General features: G+C 36.5%; 1 protein-coding gene across 3 annotated transcripts in view; it reads left to right on the top strand.

Annotated features, from left to right (window-relative positions):
• RALGAPA2 (Ral GTPase activating protein catalytic subunit alpha 2) overlaps nucleotides 1–16,502 on the top strand; it is a 316,728-nt gene that overhangs the window by 184,145 nt on the left and 116,081 nt on the right. For all 3 annotated transcript variants that reach the window (XM_045529190.1, XM_045529188.1, XM_045529189.1), the window contains exons 32-35: nucleotides 2,341–3,112; nucleotides 3,944–4,015; nucleotides 13,167–13,290; nucleotides 14,902–15,057. In XM_045529190.1, the coding sequence (XP_045385146.1) occupies nucleotides 2,341–3,112; nucleotides 3,944–4,015; nucleotides 13,167–13,290; nucleotides 14,902–15,057 (1,124 nt within the window). The remainder of the gene's footprint in view (nucleotides 1–2,340; nucleotides 3,113–3,943; nucleotides 4,016–13,166; nucleotides 13,291–14,901; nucleotides 15,058–16,502) is intronic.

Genomic DNA, 16,502 nt, shown 5'->3' with positions numbered 1-16,502 from the left:
ATTTCCTCTTTAACAGTCACTGCACTTATTTCCGTTATTCTTATTTGGAATGTTTTCCCAAATTTTGCTGCTTCTTGGCCCATTTTAAAACTCTTCTATGACCCTAATGCTGAGAGAGGTAGTTCTCCTTCTCTCCTATTTCATTTATATCCTAGTGAGTAGTCAGTCCCCTTTGCTTTTACCAGATTCCATATCTCCAAATTGAGTGAGTCTTATACGTGTAAATTCAGTCCACTTTATTTGTAGAATTAGGGCTGAAAGTCCTTTGGATTAATGGTGGTTCCCAGATTGTGTGGTCTACACAGATTATATCCAGTTGGGGCTTGGCTGACAATTGATTAAAACAAGCTACCACTTAGAGATAAGGTGAAAGAAACAGGTACCTGAATGTTGCCTAATAAATGTATAGCAGCCTTATTTTGCAGAAAACTGGTCATTTGAATATAGCCTTGAGACTTGAGCTTCTCCTGCTGTTGTATTTTATTTTGGAGTTTTGTGTAGGAACTGTATTGAGCTATTTCCTACCCTCTTGTGTAGCAGCTCCCTTCTTCCTTTCCCTCTTTACCCACTGTGTTAGCCTCTGAGAGTCACAGTCTGTGCTGTTAAGCATTACATTTATGAGCAGCTTCTGGGACTCCCTAAACAGGTTGGGCCCCTGTCTTGTAGGTTTCCCAGTAACCTCTATTACTGTCCTACCATTCATCATACAAGTAAGTATGGTAATCTCACATCCCCACCAGACTCTAAGCTCCATAAGGACAGCGATCCTGCCTGTCTTGTTCACCCTTACATCTTGAGTTCTTTGTGCTGTACCTGGTACTCAGTAATTCTTTGAAGTAAACCTAGCTATTTTATTGATAAAAGCAAATGTTTTTTGTTTACCTTCCTATACATTCTTCTTCAGCCTTTAGTATCTGCTACCATTCATTTATTTGTTTTAGAAATTAATATTTAAAGGTGCATGATTTAGTGTGGAACTTATATATTAAACTGAGTGTGATAGTCCAAAAATAAATAAATAATAAATTTGGGCATTAAATTTCTTAGTTGTGTAGAAATCATACATGCTTCTACTGGGGTTGGGGAAGAAGAGCTTAATTTCAGAGACAGATAGATGTAGATGACCTGCTTCTACAAAATGAGTTTTTTGATATGAAATTTTATTTTGCATTAGTGAATGTAGATGATTTCTTATTCATTCAAAAGAAAAAATTAAGAAATCCAAGAAAACTCAGGATAATCTTGTTCTCCTTAGTCATTATTCAGAATTTGGTAGTTTCTGGGATTTGCTTGTTTCTTTCTAGGATATATACATCACAAAATTGGTGTGTTATAAGTAAGTTGTTAGGATTTTTCATGTCTAGGGAGGGTATTTAGCATGAGAAAGCATACTTAAAGTTATTTACATTTTAATTAGTATTTAGTTTTTCATGTTGTGAATTAGAACCAAGTATTCCTAAAGCTTTAAGCTCAAATTATAAATCTTAGTTTATTTAAATATTTAGTATTTTTTGTTAAAATTAAAAAGTTTTTCACTTGCTCTTAATTAATGCATGTTTTTATAAATTTAGCAGATTAAAACTTTCCTAACTATTCTCAAGCTGAAGTAGTCATTTCAATACATACTTACAGATTTAGTTTATCTGCCTCTTCCTTATACCTCATTTTACAAGGCCCATTTTATACATACTCTTGTCAAAGTCTTCCTATACATTTTAAGTATTAAAAATTTACAAATCATTTTCTCTTGAGCATTTAATTATCAACTACAAATTTGGTTAAAGCCTTCTAAGTATTTCCATGAATAATTATTATGTCAGATTCTCTTAAATATTTAAAATGTCCTAACAACAAAATATAAATTGTCACAATGATTACTAAACAAATTGCTTGAAATATATTTTAGCAGTCACAAGCTTGATCCATTTTTTTTTTTTAATCAGGTCTACCTTTACCCTACTTAGGGGAGCAAGGTAACCTATCTGGTCCACTCCCCAAGCCCCCGGCCACCCCTCTGACTACAGTTTTTGTCCTCACCAGTGCTCTCTGAACTGTCACCTCTTTAAGGACAGAGATATTTCTCTTTTGTTTATAGCTGTATCTACAGATTTTTAAATGCCCCTTTCAGAATGAAATCTTCATGGAAATTGATTCTTTCAGCAATCTATTTAAATGGTGCTTTTAAATTGAAATAGAACTAGTGTCAAAAAAGAAAATGGGGTGAAAAAATTCTCAGACTTAAAAAATCAGACATTCTAAGTATAGACTAAAATCTGATGGGGTTCAGTTTTAATCTTTATTCACTACTGCCTCTTTATGTTTCTTGACTGCTGTTTACAGAGAAGAAGAGAAGAAGTTTGGAGTTGATCCCTCTGACTGCCCGAATGGTAATGGCCCACCTGGTGAACCACCTGGGGCACTACCCCCTCAGCGGGGGCCCTGCCATGCTGCACAGCCTTGTCAGCGAGAACCATGATAATGCCCATGTGGAAGGTTCTGAGCTGTCCTCCGAGGTGTTCAGGAGCCCGAACCTGCAGCTGTTTGTCTTTAATGATAGCACCCTTATCTCCTACCTTCAGACGCCCACGGAAGGACCAGCAGGCAGATCACCAGTGGGCGCCCTCTCCGATGTGAGAGTGATCGTGAGGGATATCTCAGGGAAGTATTCTTGGGATGGTAAGGTTTTATATGGACCTTTGGAAGGCTGCTTCACACCCAGTGGAAGAAATCTTTCATTTCTGATTTCGGGCTGGCATAATCACACAGTTGGAGCTCAGAAAGATTTTTCTCAAATTGAGGAGGGAGATGATGTCCTTGACAAATTACTTGAAAACATTGGCCACACAAGTCCTGAATGCCTTTTACCATCACAGCTAAATCTAAATGAGCCTTCCCCACCCCCACGTGGAATGAACTGTGACCAAGAGAAGGAAATCATTGAGGTCATTTTGCGCCAAAGTGCTCAGGAAGATGAGTACGTCCAGAGATGTAACTCTGATTCTTCAATGAAAGTCACCAGCCAAGGGCAGCCCTCACCAGTGGAGCCCCAAGGACCCTTTTATTTCTGCAGGTTGTTGCTCGATGACTTGGGAATGAATTCATGGGACAGAAGGTAACAATCCACACTAGTCCTTAATTTATTTTATCATCATTTTCATGTGGTTTTTCTCTTAATCAATTTGCAGTTGAGGAAGAAGAAAACAAATGTAGAATTTTCTCTATTTCAACATTTACACCTTATTTTCTGCTGCTAAATTTAAGCTAGAAATGAAACTAATTGTGCTGTACTGGTATACAGATTGAATTGCAAACATCTGTTGGATATTTTAAAGGGTATCAAGCATTTTCTCTGTGTGTGTGTGTGTGTGTGTGTGTGTTTAATTAGTGTTCTGTCCATTATTATTTCTACCTTCATGCAGAAAGCAGCTGTACTACAAAGGTGACTAAGCCACAGTCTAACCTTAGGTCTGATGAGGGAAGTAGACTTGTTACAACTGTGATAAAGGATAGAATGACAAATGAGTTGAAGAGCAACGACTAAATCCTATGGGAAGTGCAGGACAATGGAAAAGACTTTATGAAAGAAGGTAGATTTGAGCTGGATGCTGATAATGGAGTGGAGTTTTTAAGGATAGAAGTGGGGGAAAAAGAGATTCACAGAAAAGCTGACAATGAAAACAGAAACACAGGCACATGCACACAAGTCACACACTCAGAGCCACAGGGCCATTGGTATCTCTGGATAGTAATGGGATGTGGTGGAATTTTTATGTGTTTATATGTCTTAAGGAGGATGGAGTTCATTCTGTAGGTTTCTATCACAAATCTTTTGTGAGTGAGGTGGTAGATGGATGGGTGATAGGTACGTTTATTGATTGATTGATTGAAAAGCAGCAAAATTGATCTGTGATCACAATTTTTTTCTATCCGTTTATCTTTATAGGAAGAATTTTCATCTGTTGAAGAAGAATTCAAAATTATTGAGAGAGCTAAAACATCTGGACTCCCGTCAGTGGTATGTGAAAGTATATCAAACCTTTTTTCCTGTTTGTCTTTGGGTACGTTTGGATAACACATGTGGCTGCAGGAATGCACATACCTACAGAGACATCCAAGGGTAGTTCTATAACCTAGAATCTGATGACATCTGCACATGCCATACCTTCGTTATTTTCACCCTTGAGGGATAAACTTTCAGATTTGCTACTAAAAAGAGGTTAGTGCTCCCCGCTAATCTATGCTTTTGATTGAGTATCTTTCTGTGTGGCAGCCAGTAGATATTTGTTTTCATTTGATCCCTGCAGCCACCTTTTTTCAATGAGGAAACAGAGGTTTGCATAGGTTAAACGGCCTGTGGTTGCTCATACCATATCATTTGAAGCCCAGTGAGTCTGACTTCATAGTCCATGCTGTGCACCAAGGCACTGGCATTCTATACTCTCGGCTTTTTAATGATGGAAGGGTTAAAACCAGTGTGTTGTGATAATTAACTCCATTAATAAGCTTTATTCTCCAAAGCTAGTCAAATTCTCAGATATACCCATTTTCTATATAATCTCAAAAGCATTTCTAAACATGAGCTCACAACAGTGAAAAGGTTTTTATCTGGGTAGAACTATGCTTCCAAAACCATCTAAGTCAAGAATAAGTATAGTACTTGGTATATAACAAGTGCTCAAAGGTCTTGAAAAAGAATAAATTTCTTTCTTAATCTTTAGATTTTTTTAAAAAACAACTTTGTTCCCCTTTTATTACCTTTCTTATCCTTAAGTATATCCTAATATTCCATCAGCTATTAAATAAAAAATTCAGATTGTTTTCCTCAAGTTTACTTTTCAACTCTTCATGCTATATTTTATTCATATCATTTTTCTTATTCTTTCTTAAGTCCTAAATCTTTAAATATATTTTGAGCTATGTGTTTTTAGAGGGTAGTACAGTTGCTGGCTGAGGAAGCAAGGAGGAAGAAAGGAAATAACAGAGTCCTACTTTATCTTGACAAGTCCTTTTGTGGCATTTGGGAAATTACTAGAGCTTTTTATTTCATTTATTCAATCATTCATTCATTCATCCACTATCATGCTTCCCTTTTAAGGCATAAGGTTCTCCTGCTTGGCACTTATAGTGATGAGTTATGACCTGCTGAGCAAATACTTTCACCATCTTATGTATTTAGGTGGCTTTGTTATGGTTTTTGTTGTTTATTTTATTTTTAAAAACTTTTTACTTTTTATTATGGGTACATAATAGTTGTGTGTATTTGTAGTGTACATGTGATGTTTTTAAATAGGCATACAAAGTGAATTAATCAAATTAGTGCAATTGGGGTATCCATCATCTCAGGCATTTATCATTTCTTTGTGTTAAGAACATTCTAATTTCACTCTTTTAGTTATTTTAAAGTATACCATAACTTGTTGATGATAGTCACTTTGTTGTGCTGTCAAATATTGTTCATTCTGTCTACTATATTTTTGTACCCATTAACCATCCCAACTTTACCCCTCCCTCCCTACTACCTTTCCCAGCCTCTAATAACCATCACTCTACTCTCTGTCTCCATGAGATCAATGGTTTTTAATATTTAGCTTCTACGTATGAGTGAGAACATGTGAGTTTTGTCTTTCTGTGCTTGGCTTATTTCACTTAATGTTCTCCAGTTCTACCCATGTTGTTGCAAATGGCAGGAGTTCATTTTTTATGGATATATAATATTCCACTGTGTATATGTATCACAATTTCTTTATTCATTCATCCATTGACCAATACTTAAGTTTATTCCAAACCTTGGCTGTTGTGAATACTGCTACAGTAAACTTGGGAGTGCAGATATCTTTTTTCAATATACTGAATTCCCTTCTTTTGGATATATACCTAGAAGTGGGATTGCTGGGTCATATTGTAGTTCTATTTTTAGTTTTTTGAGGAACCTCCATACTGTTCTCCATAGGAGTTGCACTAGTTTACATTCCCACCAACAGTGTACAAGGGTTCCCCTTTCTCCACATTCTTGCCAGCTTTCATTATTGACTGTCTTTTTGATAAAAACCATTTTAACTTGAGTGAGATGATATCTTGTAGTTTTGATTTACATTTCTCTGATGACTAATGGTATTGAACATTTTTTCATGTACCTGTTGGTCACTTGTATGTCTTCTTTAGAGAAATGTCTATTCAGATCCTTTGCCCATTTTTAATTGGATTATTTGATTTTTTTCCTATTGAGTTGTTGGAGCTCCTTATATATTCCAGTTATTAATCCCTTGTCAGATGGGTAGTTTTTAGATATTTTCTCCCATTCTATGTCTTGTCTCTTCATTTTGTTGATTGTTTTCTTTGCTGTGCAGAATCCTTTTAGCTTAATGTGATCCCATTTGTCCAATTTTTCTTTGGTTGCCTGTGCTTTCAGTGTATTATTAAAGAAGTCCCTGCCCAGACCAATGTTCTGAAGTGTTTCCCAATGTTTTCTTTTAGTAGTTTCATAGTTTCAGGTGTTATATTTAAGTCTTTAATCCATTTTGATTTGATTTTGGTATATGGTGAGAGATAAGGGTCTAATTTCATTGTTCTGCATGCAAATATCCACTTTCCCAGCACCATTTAGTGAAGAGACTATCCTTTCCCCACTGGGTGTCCTTGGCAACTTTGTCAAAGATAAATTCACTATAGATGTGTGGATTTATCTCAAAGTTCTAGAAAAATAAGAGCAAACCAAACCCAAAATTAGTAGAAGAAAAGAAATAATAAAGATCAGAGTAGAAATAAATGAAATTGAAACAAAAAACCACAAAAGATCAACGAAATGAAAAGTTTTTTTTTTTTGAAAAGATAAAATTGACACATCTTTTAGCCAGACTAACTAAAAAAAAAAAGAAAACCCAAATAAATCAAATAGAAAAATCAGAAATGAAAAAGGAGACATTACCACTGATAGTGCAGAAATTCAAAGGATCATTAGAGATTACTGTGAGCAACTATGTCAATAAATTGGAAAACCTAGAAGAAATGGGTAAAATTCCTAGACATATACAACCTACTAAGATTGAACCAGAAAGAAACTCAAAACCTGAATAAACCGATAACAAGTAATGAGATAGAAGCCATAATAAGAAGTCTCCTATCAAAGAAAAGCCCACGACCCAATACTTCACAAGTATTCAAAGAAGAACTAATACCAAGCCTACTTAAACTATTCCAACAAATCAAAGAGGAGGGAATACTCCCAAAAGTATTCGAACCCTATGTCTCCCAAATACCAAAACCAGACAAAGACACAACAAAAAAAAAAAACTATAGACCAATATCACTGATGAACATAGATGCAAAAATCTTGAATAAAATACTAGCAAACCAAATTTAACAATACATTAAAAAGATTATTCATCATGATTAAGTGGGATTCATCCCAGGGATGCAAGGATTGTTCAACGTATGCAAATCAGTCAGTGTGATACATCATATCAACAGACTGAAGGGCAAAAACCATATGATCATTTCAACTGATGCTGAAAAAACATCAATTCAACATCCCTTCATGATAAAAGCTCTCAAAAAACTGGGTATAGAAGAAACACCTCAACACAATAAAAGCCATATATGACAGACTCTCGGCTAGTATCATGTTGAATGGGGAAAAACTGAAAGCCTTTCCTGTAAGATCTGGAACAAGACAAGAATGCCCACTTTTACCACCGTTATTCAATATAGTACTGAAAGTTCTCACTAGAGCAATCATACAAGAGAAAGAAATAAATGGCATCCAAACTGGAAAGGAAGAAGTCAAATTATTCCAGTTTGCAGATGATATGATCTTATATTTAGAGAAACCTGAAGACTCCACACACAAAAAAATTAGAACTGATTTAAATAATTCAGTAAAGTTGCAGGATACAAAATCTACATGCAAAAATCGGTAGCATTTCTATATGCCAACAGTAAACAATCTGAAAAAGAAACCAAGAAAGTAATCCTATTTACCATAGCTACAAATAAAATAAAATACCTAGGAATAAGCTTAACCAAAGTAGTGAAAGATCTCTATAATGAAAACTATAAAACATTAATAAAAGAAGTTGAAGAGCACACAAAAAAATGGAAAGATATTCCATGCTAGTGCATTAGAAGAATCAATATTGTTAAAATATCCATATTACTGAAAGCAGTTTGTAGATTCAGTCCAATTCCCATCAAAATACCAATGACATTCTTCACAGAAATAGAAAAAATAATCCTAAAATTTATATGGAACCTCAAAAGACCCAGAATAGCCAAAGCCATACTGAGCAAAAAAGAACAAAACTGGAGGAATCACATTACCTAACTTCAAATTATACTGCAGAACATCATGATACTAGCATAAAAACAGACACATAGAGCAATGGAACAAAATAAAGAACCCAGAAATAAATCCACACATTTATAGTGAACTTATCTTTGTTGTTTATTTTACAGTTTTGATTAAAACTCAAGGTCACACGTGCTTAAATTTTATTTTTAAGCAAACTATTGGTTTTTGTCACTATTATTTGCATATCACCTTTACAACTGTGATTCTTCTTTGGTGGTTTGAATTCTTGAACTGGGTATATACCTGACAACTTGTAAATTCCAGTTGGAATTTTCTTTTAAATACTTGGAAGATGATTTTTTAAGAAGGTCCTCTTGTAATGGCACTAAGGACTGAACAGGTAAAATCATATTAAACTTGCTCATAGCTCTGTGTCCTTCTAGAGGCATCTAGTATCAAGATGGATTGATTTGTATGGACCACTGTATGGGAATCAGAGGGGTAAAGGTTTTCCTTCCTTTTCTTTCTTTCTTTCTTTTTTTTTCTTTTCTCTTCTTCACTTTTCTACCTTTACCACCTGTCTCCCTAGTCACCTAGGACCTCTTATAGCGTCTTACAGCTACACACATATTGAGGCCTGAACTATTTGGTGTACGTTTTCCGAGTCTTGGGAGTGTGCCAGCATGGCTGTTCTGAACCCAGTTCCCTCTGCAAACGGAGATATGAGGGTCTTTTCTTCTAGATGACCTTACTATTCTCTGAAGAGTGATAAATATTTTAGTTTCAAGAAATATACAGGATTTTTAGAAAAGAAATATACAGCATTAAAATGTTCACTTGTAGTTATACCTGGGAAAAGGAACCATCCTCTCCCAGAAGCCCACAGCTCCATTGCCATTTTAAATGTCTTTATTTCCTGATTCATCAAGTGAAACTTAGAGTAAAAGATTTGAGTTCAGATAATTTTTAAAAACTTATTGGAGGGCCAGATGCAGTGGCTCATGCTGGTAATCCTAGCAGGAGGATTGCTTGAGGGCTTGAGGCTAGGAGTTCGAGACCAGCCTAAGAAAGAGTGAGACCCCCATCTCTACAAAAAATAGAAAAAGTAGCTGGGCGTGGTGGTTCACACCTATAGTTCCAGCTACTCGGGAAGCGGAAGCAGGAGAATTGCTTGAGCACAGGAGTTTGAGGTTGCAGTGAGCTAAGATGCCACCATTACACTCTAGCCCCGGTGAGAGAGCAAGACACTGTCTCAAAAAAACTCATTAGAGGTGAAAAATCTGAAGCCACTATTTCTCACATTGCCCTTTATTGGATCCCATTTCCCGATTATTTTTGTGATTCCTCTTCTCTAGAGGAACAGACCCAGTTCTCTGTGGAAATTCTGTGAGATATTTCTTTGAAGAACTCAGGGATTCACTTCCCTTGCCCTCCTGTTCAATATTAAAGAAGCAGCATTTGGGTTCCAAACTCAGCTTTTCAAGCATATGCTGAATTATTCCATGCTTCTTAGCATTCAAGAATACATTGATATCTTGTAATTGTGGCCACTTTGAGTGTTAATATGCTTTAGTTGCTTGAGGTACAATTGAATTAGCCCCATGGGCACTGTTGCAGTAAAATATGGGTTTGAATCCAGTCTTCTGCCTGTTAATTAACCTTTACTTAAAACCCCAACTCCTGGATTTAGTGTCCTCTTGACATCAAAAGGGTATCAACTTATTTTACGGTGAAGGATATTTTCAAGGTTCTTTCTGAAGAAACTAAAAATAAGTCTGGGACTCTTCATATTGATCATGTAGCAGGTAAAAACATACCTTGTCTCTCAACTTTCAGTTAGGACATTTCTGTTTATTTTGGATACCAATTTATCTCACTGCTGTCGATGTATAGTTCCTTCTTAACATGTTTTTTGGAAAAGTAGAGACTATCTTGCAACTATGGTCTATATACTGTAAAGTTAGCAAAGATGTAAGTACTGTGATCAGCATGCATACAAATCTCAATGGGCTCTTCTTTTAAATATAATTGTCTTCTTGGCACTGCATGGTGAGGTGGATGTTAAAATCATGTTTTCCTTTTTGTTTGGCTTTTTAATGTGACAGCACAAGGAACCTGAGCTATTCTGTTCTATTCCTAATCAGAAAGAAAAATGCATTGTAGTAAGGAAGGGGAAATTGTTGATTTTATGTATGTGTGTTCCTGAATTACCTGCTCCTTCATGCATTGGTTGTGCTTCTTATGGATGTGAAGTGCTGTTGATGTTGCTAATTACCATTTCAAAAGCCTGGCTCTAATAAGGCCAGATATAGCTTCTGCATCCTAGCAGGCTCTCTGCGGTGCTAACATTTTGGAGGATGTGAAATCTGATGAATGTTTACAACTAAAGGTCATCTTTCCTCACACCCCGTGGGTCATTCCGTCATTCCGGCTTAGCTCTCTTGTGCTCCCACTTTGAGTTAATGAGGACTCAAGGACCCGTGAGCAGCTGCAATGGGAAAAGCTTAGACTTTAAGGAGAATAAACAGAAACATTTCAGATAAACCTGAGATTGTTGTTATATATGTAAAGTCTATAGAACAAAGAAAAATTAAATGCTGAGGACTTTTAAATATGTAGAAAGAGCTGCAGATAGAAATTGAGTAACTATATTTCTTTCTCCTTTTGTTGAAAGAGACAGTTATGATTTCTGTTATTATCTAAGCCCTGAAATTTTTACAGCTCTTGCAGTAGGCTAGTCAGATTCTAGGGAGTTGGTGTTCCCTGCCTGTTGCTCAGGGCCATCAATGGTGTGGCAGTTTCAGGGCTCTTTATAACATGAGGACAAATTTCTGCCTGTCTGAGAGCACGAGGTCTTTACTAGAGCATTGGCCCCCTCAGATCCATCACCATACACATCCTTTCTTCTTACCAGTTCTGATTGGGTTGTTCAGAATGTCCAACCTTCTGGTGTCAGCAGGACAGTATGTATCAAAAACCTTAAAAATGGTCAAGGACCAAGAAATTATTCTTCTATGAATTTATTTTAAAGATACATTAAATTCTTTTTAATATGTGAAAAGAGATTATGAAAATATTAAAAAGATTATAAAGATTGTCTTTAGATAATGTGAAAATATCTTTAAAAATGAAAGCAAGCTACATGAGGATTTGGGATATGGTGTATTAACATAATGGAATGTTCTACAACCATTAATAACTTTGTTGTAGAAGCACATGGTATAGAAGTATTTATAATCAAAAATGGTTGAAATAGTGAATTTTATGATATGTATATTTTACCACAATAAAAAGTATTCACAAATATTTTAAGTGAAAAAGTCAGTTGCAAAACAGAATTTAGTAGCTTCTCTCATTTGTATACAAAAATGCATCCTTAAATGCTAACAGCTATGTTATAATATTTGCTTATATGTTGAAATTACAACTGATTTTTATTCTTTTATTTTTTTACGGTATTTTCTAATTCTTCTTCCAAGTATGTTATTACATGTAAACTACAGGGTGAAATGAATAAGCTATCTAAATAAACAGAAGGAGAGACCACTCCTTTTCCAGTTATATAGATAACTTTTTAGTTGAGGGTCAATTATTTCTGCTTAAGTAGAGAAATAACTCATGCAGAAGGATGTATTAGAGAATTTGCTAAAATATGGAGCCCAGCTCTACCAATATGGATGTCTAATCAGATTACAATGTTGAGATGTTAAACAATTAGACATTGCAAACATTTCTGTATTGTTTAAGCACTTGATAGTTTTTCATATGAGATTTTTCAGACTGTAATGCAAAAAGGAAAAAAAAAGGAGAAGGGTAGAACTGCTCTGGAAGTGGTAATCTAAACTTTAAAAAAATAAAGACTGTAATAAAACTCTTGGATGATTGGGCTGTGAAATGAGTAATTCTTGATTAAAGCTCTGCATTAATAATAACAGTGTTTTCATCTCTAAACTGTCACCAAATTGCTTAAGTTCAGCTATTTTGTCCATTTACTCTAGGGTATAATTTATAGAAATGTATTATTAATGCATTCAAATATAGTATCATATCTCTGGGCAGTTTAACAGAGATATGACTGAACACCTACTATGTGCGAAGGAATACACTAGATGTACAAAAGGGAAAAATGCAGGACTCCTTTCCTCAAAGTGCACCTGTTGTTTGCTTGATTTAACAGTGTACCCAAAATCTATCATGGAGCAAACAGATGAAGGTTTTATATGACCAAAAGAAGTTTCCCTAGATAGCTGTCCACCCTACCAGGCACTTTCAGAATAGTCAGAGGACAGGGTTGGTACACCCATTCATGAAGAAAATAACTAAGTGTGCTCTGCTTGGAAGAAGTTTCTGTTTCTTGTAAAGTCGTGTCATCATATCTTACAATTCTAACCAAGGAACCACCCGCTAGCCCTACTTCAAAGTGTAGAAAGTGAAATGTGGGCAGTCACATAGACCTAGTTACAACTGATACCTATTTGACTGGCATGCTATGAAATACATTCTTTACCAGAAACAGAACTTGCCAAATGGTGTGCTCTAATATGCTGTTCAGTATATCTTATGTCAGAAGGTGTGGTCTCAGAAGGCAGACTGCCCTGTTACAATTCCCAGTCTCTTGCTTGCTGTGTGTGCTTTTTGTTTAATCTTCTGTGCCTCTTTTCAACCACTTTTAAAAGGGAGGTTATGGTAATAATATTCATTTTATTAGAGCAGTTTCAAAGAGTAAATGAGATCATGTATCAAATCATCTTAAAACAGTAACTGACCCCTAGTAAACTAGTTCTCAGTAAATGTAAGTTCAGTAGTAAGAGCTGGTGGTAGTGGTAAAATAAAATTTTATGCATAAAACTTCTAACTCCTTTAAATTAAAAATTTACAGCCGTGAGACACACAAAATCGCAGTGTTTTATATTGCGGAAGGTCAAGAAGACAAGTGTTCAATCCTCTCCAATGAAAGAGGAAGCCAAGCATATGAAGATTTTGTTGCTGGACTTGGATGGGAGGTAATGAATTTCATTCAGCAGGTGCTTACTGACTAGTAGTAGGAAGTGTCCAAACTAGGCATTGTATAAGTTTTTATATATGTTTTATGTACAAATATAGCATGAGTAGAGATCTGGAATTGAAGAACTTATTGAATTTGACATCTTCTATTAGTTATTTTTCAGTACTTTATCCATGAACATTTGTTTCCTCTTAACTTTCCTCTTAATATTTTTATTTGCTTATCGGAACTAAATAGTCAGATGGGCTTACCCAGCCATAGGTAGTTTGTAGTAAGAGAAGACAGCTGTGGACAGAGAAGCAATGGCTTTGGCCACATATGAAAATTGAAGAAGAAATGAATGACTTCGTGGGTGAAAAGATGAAAAAAGAGTTGGATGAAGTCAAAGTTGCAACAAAAATAGAATGTGGTAGCCATGATGGTTTAGCTATCAACCTGTTTCCCTAAGATCCCAGGATGATCAACATTGAAAAAGTTTATTTTTTTTCTTTATTAAATGATACTTTGACATACAGACATGTATACATTTATACACACACATGCACATACACCTGTCTCCCAGGAACATATGTGTAAAAGAAAATTTATCCCTAGGATCTGAAAGAATTCAGAGTAGTTAAAATGAAAATCAACGTATCTAAAATAATTTTCTTATTTGTTATTACTTTTGTTTGAGTTTCTCAGTTATCTGTGCTGTGGGAAACTCTTTGGGTGCCTTTGAGATTTAGTGCTAGCAAGAAACTGACATAGAGATGGGACAGGGTAAGAGTGCATCAAGGTCATGACTGTACTTTCTAAAAAGTCAAGTAGGTTTTAGTCTAAAAGAGTTATGATGATGATATTAAGAGTTAAATGATATACTGCACTTCCAGTAAATCATTGTTTTCATGAATAAAGTTAGTCCTAATTTGTCTTAGAATATATTGTTTAACTAATATATTTTTAAATCATACTTTACTAGCATTTTAAGAAAAGACATTAATTCAGAGTATATGTTGATTGTATTTGGCACGGAAGAAATTCTTCTATTTTTTTCTTTCATGTATGTTAAGAATACTTTACTGAAAGAATATTAATTTCTGACGGGTAAAAAAAAAATTTGGATTAAGTCACTAACTAGGAAGTGAACACTTATGCCATAACTTTAAAAGGAATTATGACTCATAGACTTTTGGCAATGGTAAAAGTAGAATAGCCCTTTGACAGGCAGTTTAGCAATGGCTGCTAAATTGTTTAGTATCTGTACCCCTTAACCCAGCGTCTTAGAGAAACACTCCTTTGAGGGCTCCTTATGGTTTGAGAAAGCAGAAAACACCACAGATACATCAATACACACACACACACATATGTATAGGAAGGAGAAAAGAGAAATACATACCAAAATTTTGTTGGTTTTTTTTTCAGTTGGTAGGAATATGGAGCACTTTCATTTTTAATGTTCTTTATTTCTTTAATATTTTAATTTTCTCCAACTTTGTATTATATTTGTTTGTAATCAGAAAGAAAGATATAAAAAATGAAAACAGTTTTTTAAAAATCCACATTCCTGCTTAGTAAATAAGAACAGCTCATGTTTGAGCCTCACCCTTTCCTCTGTGGTCTCTGCTAGGTGGATCTCTCAACCCACTGTGGGTTCATGGGTGGCCTTCAGCGCAATGGCAGCACTGGGCAGACGGCCCCTTACTACGCTACCTCGACCGTGGAAGTGATTTTCCACGTTTCTACTCGGATGCCATCAGACTCAGATGACTCACTCACCAAAAAGGTAAGAGGCCTCCTTGGGGGCCATTCTTAGTGGCTGTGGCTTGTAGGTGAGGCTCTCCTAGGACTGGACAAAGACCAGGGCATGGAACTCACTGAGACCGATTTCCTCTGGACTCAACGTCTGTGTGGCTCTTCCTCAGGCTACAGTCGTGGTTAACCTAAAATATCCAGTTTGGCACAAACTAGGGAAAGAAATACATGAGAAGGAATCGATCATTTGAGCCTTAAATCCTGAGGTTAAGGAGCAGGGAAAGGAAGGATCTTAAATGTTTTTGCTTTTGGATCTTCCCTCACATGGATATTACCTGACAGAAAATAACATTTTTGACCTCACAGGTTGTCAAAGGTCACAAGATGCAATGACCCTGTACAGTGGGGCTCTGGGAAAGCAGGCCACTCTCAGGCTTGCTGTGGGACGATTTGGCAACGTCTGTCAGCGGCAAGTGCAGGTGCGCTGCTGGCCAGCAGTCGCAGTGTTGCCGCTTAGCTTTCACTCTCCTTCAGCTTGCCCTGCGGTCAGTTTCCCTAGAACTCAAGGGAAACCTCATCCATGCCTGAGGAAAGGCCCCCAGGGGAACATGGCCCTGTACTTTCCAACCTGCCCTGTTCACCTCAGATGACCCTGGGTTAGAAGTGAGGAGCACCTTAGTAGAGGAGGAATTTAGTCTGGGAAGGAAGCCTCATAATCAGATCCACTTCTGTAAGTTTCCAGGTTTCTTACCTGGAAGAGTCTCAGAGCAACTGAGATTTGCACTCACCTGGCAGCAGGTGAGCTAGAGGTGAGCTAGGATCCCAGCCTCACACCCACTCTCTTCCTACCACACAGATGCGAGGGACTAAGGACAACACCTCAGATGCTGACTAAAGGTGGTACCTGGGGAGTCTAATGTCGTGGGTATAGCCAGGCCCTGAAGATAGGCGCAGCTGGGCTGAAGTGTGTATTCAGTTATTTCACCAGCCTGTGCCCCCAGTTTTCCGTCTATTAAATGGGATTTAAAATACAGCCTATGCCACAGGGTAGTTAAGTGAAGTAAATGAGATAATTCCTATAAAATTGCTTAGCACGATGCCTGGTAAGATATCTCTGACCATTAGCCCTCATCATTGCCCACTGGTCTAATTGATTCTTTCTTCTGCTGCCCTGTTAGCCAGATGATTTATATTGGCTGAAGGGCCTCAGGGCCTCACTGCACCAGCCTCATTTCTTGTTTCCGCAGTTTTACTTTTCATCACTGCAGCCACAGGCATCTGAACTATGTATCAACGACACACCTTGTTTTATTGCACTTCACTTTACTCTTCGCAGATATTGCCTTTTTTTACAAATTGAAGGTTTCTGGCAACCCTGCATCAAGCAAGTCTTTGGTGCCATTTTTTCCAAACAGCAGGTGCTCACTTTGTGTCTCTTTCACGTTTTGGTCGTTCTTGCAATGTTTCAAACTTTTT

Source organism: Lemur catta, chromosome 17, assembly GCF_020740605.2.
Source record: "Lemur catta isolate mLemCat1 chromosome 17, mLemCat1.pri, whole genome shotgun sequence".
Classification (NCBI taxonomy): Eukaryota; Metazoa; Chordata; class Mammalia; order Primates; family Lemuridae; genus Lemur; species Lemur catta.
The sequence above is the reverse complement of the archived record's forward strand: the minus strand, read 5'-3'. Positions and strand labels throughout refer to the sequence as shown.